This window comes from Merops nubicus, unplaced genomic scaffold (genome assembly GCF_000691845.1).
Source record: "Merops nubicus isolate BGI_N331 unplaced genomic scaffold, ASM69184v1 scaffold8794, whole genome shotgun sequence".
Taxonomy (NCBI): Eukaryota; Metazoa; Chordata; class Aves; order Coraciiformes; family Meropidae; genus Merops; species Merops nubicus.
This window is the reverse complement of record NW_008603598.1, coordinates 1,751-10,589: the sequence shown is the minus strand read 5'-3', so window position 1 is coordinate 10,589 and position 8,839 is coordinate 1,751. Positions and strand designations below refer to the sequence as shown.

The 8,839-nt window shown below is 42.8% G+C and overlaps 1 protein-coding gene across 1 annotated transcript in view; it reads right to left on the bottom strand.

The window, feature by feature from the left end:
• The window catches only part of LOC103771423 (zinc finger CCCH domain-containing protein 11A-like), a 9,947-nt gene extending 5,646 nt beyond the window's left edge, over nucleotides 1–4,301 (bottom strand). Inside the window, exons 1-9 of the mRNA XM_008938721.1 lie at nucleotides 4,248–4,301; nucleotides 3,954–4,073; nucleotides 3,220–3,343; nucleotides 2,585–2,788; nucleotides 2,230–2,346; nucleotides 1,619–1,699; nucleotides 1,070–1,180; nucleotides 543–605; nucleotides 187–282 (exon numbers count right to left, since the gene is read on the bottom strand). Coding sequence (XP_008936969.1) covers nucleotides 187–282; nucleotides 543–605; nucleotides 1,070–1,180; nucleotides 1,619–1,699; nucleotides 2,230–2,346; nucleotides 2,585–2,788; nucleotides 3,220–3,343; nucleotides 3,954–4,073; nucleotides 4,248–4,301 — 970 coding nt within the window. The remainder of the gene's footprint in view (nucleotides 1–186; nucleotides 283–542; nucleotides 606–1,069; nucleotides 1,181–1,618; nucleotides 1,700–2,229; nucleotides 2,347–2,584; nucleotides 2,789–3,219; nucleotides 3,344–3,953; nucleotides 4,074–4,247) is intronic.
• Nucleotides 4,302–8,839: the final 4,538 nt, after the last annotated feature.

Sequence of the window (8,839 nt, the reverse complement as noted above, 5' to 3'; positions counted from 1 at the left end):
TCCTGTCAGGAGCTGTGCAGAGCCAGAAGGTCTCCCCTGAGCCTCCTTTGCTCCAGGCTCAGCACCCTCAGTTCACTGGGATTCATGGTTATCTTAAGCCCTCAACTAACACACAAAAAGAATCAACAGAAGAAAGGACCAACAGAAAATCTCTGCATCAAATCCAGGCCTGCTCAGCAGCTGTACCTCTCTTGGGAGCTTTGTCAGAATTCTCCAGAATCTCCATCTTCTTCCCCAGCCTTTCAGCAAGGTTGCGCTTTAGTGGAAGGACACTTTTACCAGCTTCAGAAAGAGAGAAAACAAGAAATAATTGAAGAACATTTCCCTGGAGGAGGATTTGAGAACAGTCAGCCACCAACTTCAATTCTTCCAGGTAGATTTTTGTGTGTTTGCCTTTCGGTTGTTAACCAAACCTGCCATTTCTGCAGTCACTACAGATCTCTGCTGAAATGTATTCTCCTCCCACACAGAGCAAAATTACCCTTAAATACAGTCACGTTTAGATGAGGGCACCTAAACAACAGCTCACAAAATCCTCTCACCTACAGAAGCCTTCCGTTTCCCCAGCCTCTCAGGGAGATTTATTCGAACCACAGGCTCCTCCACTGCAACAAAGAACAATTTCTTCAGTGCACAGAAACCAGCAGCCAGTAAAACCATTGTCCTTCTTGCTTGTGTCCCCCAAAAACTCTCTTGGTTGCTGAACCACGTGAACTTTTCCTACAAGTAAAAGTGGCTGGACACGGTTTTCCCCTTTAAAAGGGTTTTGTGCAGATTTAAACAGTCAAATTAAGCACATTTGAGTCTGTAGGATGGTGGTATTATATTATTAGCTATATCTTAATGTTGGGCTGATAGAAAAAAAAACACTTATTGATCTTTTAATTCAACACAACAAACAGAACACCTACAAATGACACACCTTTCTGGTACCACCAGGGCTGTTAAGCATAAAAACATGGTTTTAACTATAAATGGCAAAGCCAGACTAATATGAGAGATTTCTCAGCTATTTCTTCATCTTTCAGTCTAGGAGGCATGAAATGGAAACAACAGTACTGACCATTACCTTGCTTTGGAGCCAGAGTCACAGTCCTCACCACTGTCCGTACGTTCTCCTTCTCTGGCACAGGAACAGTCCGTGACTGGAGTGGATGGACAGTCACTCCTGAAGGACCTTCTGATAAGAGCAAGACAAACAGAAGGATGTTTAGGGGGGAAAAAAAAAAAAGAAACAGAAGAATTATCACAAAGACAAAACCCAATAGTTAGTTATTGCTGACAAACACACGACGACCAGTGCATGTAAATATTTCCCTCTGGTTTGCCCTTGGAATTCCAATTCCAAGGTTTTGAGTTTAAGGAAACAGGGCTTATGAAAAGGAGCTGAAGGCCCCCAGCTAAATGTGGCCATTTGCCCCTCAGGCAGCTCTCAGCTACAGTCATCTCCCTGCCTGAACCCAACAGGGCAAAAGAATTTCCTTTCTTTAGCAAATAATTGTATTCACCAATGCACAGACAGCAACCCAGGGAAAACCAGGAGGATTAAAAACAAACTAAAAAAAGATGAAGGTGAACAGAAGGCAGAAGGATAAGAAAGTAGGGGGTATTAACTCACCACCTTGTTTTTTTGTTTTTTCCTTTAGTTTCTTCAGTTTGATTTCTTCAAGCGTTTTTATGCCGAAGTTTAAATTGTCATCTGAAAACAGAAAAAACAGTTCATGAAAGTGAGGCTTAAAGGCACATGTTGAAGGGCACGGATCCTCAAGTTTCTTACAGCTCAGAATCTTTCAAAAATATTTCAAATAAGCCCTGTCAACACTCCCTACAAGTATCAAAAGCCACAGAAAGGAGGGTATTTTGGTAAAAAACTGGCACATTTCTTGACTCCTCTTCCCATTCTACATAAAAACTATAGTTTTAAGCATTTTAGTCCATCTACATGAGATTAGATTCCTGTCAGTAGACCACAATGTTCAAAGGACACATCTGCAGGCATTTGAACTCCAATCTGTGGCTCTGATCTGTTCCACAGAGGTGAACAAGGAGGCCTTCCCCTGTCTGACCCAAGGGGACACACAACATTATTAGACAGCAAGGAGCTGATGGGAATAAGTGACTCCATCCAGCTCCCCTGTGTTCCATCATCTTTTTAGAACATAGTGCTTTTGAGTTAACTGCCAAATTCTCTTTCCATTCCATTCCATCCTCCTGCTGCTGCTAGAGTACCTTGCTTTGTATTAGCACTGGATTTCCGGGTGGAAATCATCCGCAATCCATTATGGGATTCTGGTGCTGGTGGCTGGACAGGGGCTTTAGTTTCTTCTCCTTCTTCAGAAAGCTGGTCTGAAAGGCAAAAATAAACCCATTCAACTACAGAGTAGGGATTAGATGAGATTTCTCATATTTATGCAGCTCATACTGACTCGACAAACCTACGTAAGTAAAAGAGTTAACTGAGAAAAAAAGAAATGAGGACTCCAGAGTCTTGTCTGTAGCTTTAACCACTACACAACTCAGGTAATTCTCTGATTTACACATTTGCTTACAGTAGAAATGCTTTCAGTAAGTAAAAAATGCCCACCATCATCATCTTCATCATCATCTGCAGCATTGATTACAACTGGGGGATGTGTTGGACTTGGGACGTTTTCAGAGTTTTCCACTTTCATCACCCCCCTCATCTGGGGAGAGGGATTTGACTGGACAGAAAGTTTGTTTTGCTGCAGTGACATCTGAGCCATTTTCACATCATCTTCTGCAGACTCAGGTGGACTTGGAAGTGTAGCTGGAGGAAGAGGAGGAGCATCTGTAATTGGGCTGTCGAAAACTCTGACCCCAGTATTGCACTCAGATATGGCAGGTAACCCACCTGTCCACTGAATTTACAGCTTCCTAGCCCCCACCCCTGGTTACACCATGAACACTGGCTTCACTTCACACACAAAACTCTCACCACCCTGCCACCCAGAAAGGATTAAACGTGGGCAAAGCAAATCTGCAAGGCAAAGATCATGCAAAGCACAGAGCAGCTGAGCTTGAAAGGAAAAAAAAACAATGAAACACCAGAATTAGCTCCATTTAGCTGAGAGCCCTGCAGGCTTCTCCTGGCACTCATCAATGAGCAGCTACTTGATGTCTTCTACTGTATTGTACCCATTCACAACACTTAGAAATAACTCTTTAATGCTTAAAGCAAAAAGGGCCTAAGAGACTCACTTTTGCTGGGGGGTAGGAAGAGCCCGTCGACGTAACGTCCTTTGGTGTGATGAAAAGCACAGTTGGATTTCTGACAGCCCATAGGCTGGTTCTCCCAGTAGCAAGGAATCTCACTGCGTTTCTTCTGAAGACAGAGAGAAAGAAAAGCTTTAGCTTTCTGGTAAACACTCACCTTCAACTGGCAAAGAGGCAGTTTTCCATCACGCCAGAGACCGTTGAGGTGCTGAACCAGCATTTCAAAGGTTTATAACAATCAATAACAAAACGTGCAAAATTTATTCAGAGGGAAAAATGACTTCAATTGCCTAGGTTAGATCTATCTGAATTTATCTTTCAGAGCCTTAGTTCCTTCCCATCTTTTCTCTCTCCTGACCCTAGGAGGTCAGAACAATGCTATCTAAAGAAATTCAGGCTAGAACAGCCTCAGAGGCCACTATCAAGCCCAGCCCTCAGGAGGTTCCTGCAGGCTCCACCACCACCCTGCTCCAGCACACTTAAGCAGTCTGAGCAGCGTGGCTGCTTTTGCCTCTGTTAAGAGAATAATGTCAGCACCTAACACAACATCTTGCTGAGATATACCTAAGAAATTGCTATTTTCTTCCTCTCCAGTAACAGAAACCACTCTCATTTGAAAGCCAGCAAATCGATCCTACAAAAAGCACATGCAGTTTGCTTACAGCAGTGGAAAATCCATTCAGAGGTTTTGTTTAACACCTCTTGAGGCAAACACTCACATCGATTTCCATGTGTCTGAACTTGCAGACATTCCTGAAGCAGCGACCCTCCTGCCAGAGGGTGCAGACAGTTTCATTCCCCAGAGCAGCCTCACAGTGGCGGAAGGAACAGCTGTCACCCTGGAGTGAAACACAACAGGAAAGCCTTAAAAAAAGGTCCATGTTACCACAACTAGAATCTAATTGCTTATTAAATTAACAGAAATCTGCGTGTCTCCTTCCATTCCTCTCCTTTCTCTCTTAAATAAAAAGAAAAAAAACCCCAAACCTAAAGCACAAGAGCCCCAAACATACCTTGTTACACGTGGAATAGAAATAGAAGTAGCAGTCATCTCCTTGATTAGACATAATGGAGCAATTCTTCAAGCAAGCTCAGATTCTAAGGGTTCCCTCAACGAGGGCTTCCTCCAGTCTTGGCAAGAGCTGGCTTCACTCTTTCTTGGATTGAGTCTTCTACTGGCTTGTTGAGTGAAATCTTCTTTTTTAATGTAACCCTGAAGAAAGAAGTGAAGAATAATTAAGTAAGAAGGTTTTGACAGCCATTTTCTGTGCATCAAATTAGTCTCTTGAGAGGGGCAATGTCTTGAAATCACAATAACTACCTAAATATTAAGTCAGACTTGTGTAAAACTGGATGGGTTTTGTCTTCTGTGTCTTTAGTAATGGTTCTACACCTTGGAGTATAGAAAAGAAAACTACATGTGGCTACAAGAGGAGCTAGAGAGGCACTTCTTAAAGAACTGCTCACACTATTGAGTCATCAGTCAACAATTAACCACTAATAATCCCTATAAAAACCAACTGACACATTAAAGACCATATTCCAGTCACCACAGCTCTTCAAGTTCACATACCTGGACAACTTCAGCAAAGCTATTGATCTTCCAAGACTTCCAGTTAACTTCTCCTGTAGGCCGAACCAACACTGAATCCGTGAATTAATAATAAAGGGGTAGAAAGAATTTTCCTCCTCACATTGCCAAGGGAACCTCTCATCCACAATTCAAACACAGGATGCTCTTTTAAACATCTTACAACTAATGGAGGAAGCAAGTCCATTGGAATACTGTCAAGACTGGAGACAGCCAGGGTTAGTTAGCTCTTCCAAAAAAAAATAAAAAAAAACAGCCAAAAAAATAAAAACCAAAAAACCAAAAAATAAAGAACCAAAAAAACCCAGTGCATCTAAAGATGAGCTTGTGATTCAAAGAGGCTGCAAAAATGAGGCTCCATCTTCCACAGCCGGGCAATTTTTTTTTTAATATATTTTGTTTGTTTTTTTTTTTTTAATTTAAAATTCAGTAAGTTGCAATTTCTGGTCTTCAAGATTTCTTCACCTATTAAGAAAACACAAAAACCTTCCCCCATCTTTATTACCTGTACAGTAAAAAACATACTTGTGTGTATAAATACACAAATATGTAAGGAGATACACACATGTGTTTATACACACACCAAGAGCAGGAGATAAAAGTCAACAGGAGCGACAGCAAACCCAAGAATTTTGAGGCTATTTTTGCCACAAAGTCACTCATTTTAAGGAGAACTGGTTAAAAAATGAAAGCTCTACACAATATTTGGATGAAAATGCCTTGAAGGCTGATGCTTTCTAACACGAGTGACCCGGGGGGCCAGCACACAGCTATGCATACATATGGACATGCATACAGGAGGACCAGATCTATGGAGACAGGCGTGCACAGGAGGGGGGATGTGGGGGGAGATCCTTCCCCAGGACCACTCCCAGCCCTGCTCAGACACGTGGAGGTGCAACCAACAGCAGGAAGACAGCAGCTGGAGGGACAGCAAGCTTGGAGAGGCAGGGGGATGTTGGCTCGGCAAGTGGCGTGGCTGCATGAGACTGAGAATTCCCAATGATTTGGGGGATTGGAGGAAATAATTTGGGTTTTTTTGGAGGTGTTTGCCATCCCACGTTGTTCCCACATCCATCTATCCAGCATCATCCAGCGCTGAGAGATCGTGGAAGGGTCTGAAAAGATGGCTCAGGTCCAATCCAACAGCTGGGGAGGTTGGTTGTTTTTTTTTTGGTGCCATTGATTTAATTTAGCCACAAGCAGGTTTGGGATTTTTAGTTTGTTTTGGTTTTATTTGAAGTCAGATAATATGATTTTTTTTTTTTGAAGGATACTAAATGCCTTAAAACCTGCAACCAGACCAGCTAAAGTTCAAATTAAAGTGATTCTGACCTTTCACTAAAATGCTGCACATTTCTGTGCCAAGTATTTCTCATGTTGGTTTTTTTTTTTTCTTTTTGGACAAAACTGAATGAAAGAGTTCTTAAAAATTAATAATAAAAGGTTGGAACCTTTTACTCACACAAACACTAGTGAATTTTCCAGGATTTTTTTTTTTGGCAGGGAATTTTCCCAAATCTAAAATAAAGAGAGGAAAAGTTGGATTCTCATATTAGTTATTGGTTTTTTGACTGCTTGACAAAGGGAATAAAAACAAGTAGTTAAGTGCAAGGGTTCCTTTCCTTCTTCAGTATCCATGGGGCTCTATTCACTTTTGACCTTTAGCACCTTCAAAACCAGACTGTGTGTCATAGAGATTCCTACCATCTACTTCTAAAAATTACTGGTGCTCCTTCAGGTAAAAGTTTGACAAGAAACATCCATCCAAGGGCAGTTAAATCTAAATTTCAAGCCTGGTTTCTTCAGTTTGCACAAGCCAACACTTAAAGAGGTGGCAATCAAGGCTCAACTGCTTTGCTGAGCAGGGGCATTCAGACAGGAATTGGAAGGAATTCAGTCTAGAAAGCAACATTTCTTTTCCCTAGGAAGTTGTTCAGAATTTGAATGGAACTTGTTTAAGGAATGGGGAAAAAAAATAGCAAAACTTTTAAAGAAACACCCCACCCCCTGCAAAAAAAAAATTTAATAATTTTTAAACCCTCTCAAAGTTCTAAGCTCCAGAAAAGTCCTTTCCTTTTAAAAAAGGGCTAATTAAAGACTATTTTTTTAAAAAAACCTGGTGTCAGTTAACAGGGCAAACTGAGTGCTGCACAAAAATCAACTCCACTAACCCCTGAATGGCTGAATAAAAATGAGTAACTCTGGTGCACTCAGGTCTCTAATGGAAGCTGGTAAGAAGTTTAAACACTTTTTCCCCTCCAGTAAAGTTTTTGTACTAAGAGATTCTGAATTCATTTTGGAAAACTAAATAAAGTCATTCCAGAGGCAGTAGTGAGGGGTGAGGAAAACCATGCCAACAAGTGCCACAAGCTTTACCTGTGCTAAGGGAATATAAATAGTACAGTGGGATTCTGTCTCCTTTGTTTTACAAGCTTGTCTGCCTCTGTGCTGCAGAAACAGTCCCCCCTTCCCTGGTCTAACTTTCCTGATGTGCTTCCACTGAAGAGCAAGAAGGGAATAAAATTTACTCTGCAACCCCAACAACTGCATGAATTATTAGTGCACCTACCTAAGGGTACTTTTTGGTTATAAAGGACAAAGTATTTCACTTGCTGGTTGACTCTGTGCCTCTAATTTCTAACAAAAATATTAAAGAATGCTTAACATGCTTGTTTATTCCCCTTGCTAACACCCCTCATTCTCTGAATGGAAATCTAAAGCTGAGTTGCCCAAAGCTGAGGCAGAACTCTCCTAATTTCTACTTTTCACACTCTTTTTAGCTGTCAAATACTATTTAAACCTGGACCAGAGGCACGTTCTGAGGCTGGGGGGTGATAGCACTCAGACTCTCAGAGCAACACCCACGAGGGTGCCAGCCAAGGCAGCAAAGGTTAAAGGAGATGATGGTCTCAGCTTCCTCTCTCACCCAGTTGGGGTCACCTTTCACTGGGATCTCCAAGAGCCAGAGCCCTGAGCTGCCACCCCCACGAGGCACAGCTGCCCTTCACAGGCAGGAACAACTCTATCTGAAGATGTGACACTTCAGGCACCTGAATTAGAACGTTCTGCCTTAAGAGGAGAAGCAAATCAAACTGCTCCTGAAAGGGCTGGTGTTGCTCTAACTGCCAAAGAACAACCCTGAAGTGCTCATCAGATCAGACACTGCTTCAGTACAGAGCTGTCTGGAGCTTGACACATCAAGAGGCAGAAGGAGGAATCCTTCAAAGCAACCACAGCAGGGATCTAGTGAAGTGGCCAAGACAAAGCATTCAGACCTGAGCACACCACTCTGTAAAGGATCAGCTTCAAGGCCAGGACATTTCACCCACCTCCCAGCCCACCTTTCATCTGCAAGTCTGTCTGTGTGCTCTGCAGAGCCAAAAGGACCTGGCTGGTGGCAGCACTTGACTGAGAACTGCAGCTCCCCGTGAGGCCAAGACCCTCCCACCCCTCAGACACCTGGGACCACTGGAATGAGCTGGGAATAGCCCCAGTTTCCCCCCCCAGGAGGATGCTGCTCCACTTTCTGCTGGTTTCAAGTCACTTTTAACATATAAAAGGTAAAGAGAAGTTCACCAAGCAGCTATTTCCTGCTTGGAATGATCCTGTGGATGACAGTTTGAGTGCTGGAGTTGCAAAAGAATTTCAGGGGCCTCAGCAGTAGGAGTAAGTAAATCTCTTAACTAATTGCTAACCTGCTCTCAGTGCTCCTAGTCCTGAAGGATGGATTTTAAAACACAGGTAAGACCCAGCAGCTGGCAGCTAGCTCTGCATGCACAACATCAGCAGCTGGAAAGCCAGGGCTGAGGGGATCAAGGGAAAGCCACACAAAATTTGGAAGCTTGGTTCTTGTAGGACACTTGCTACTGCACAAGTTTTTGATTAGTGGGAGGGAACTGCCCCGTTTTCTAGAAGGAAACTTTGGCTGGTGCAGCACAGCTACCCTGGAGCTGCTAAACCACAGCTGGCTCTAGGCCTACCCACTGGAAAGACACAGCCCAACACATCACC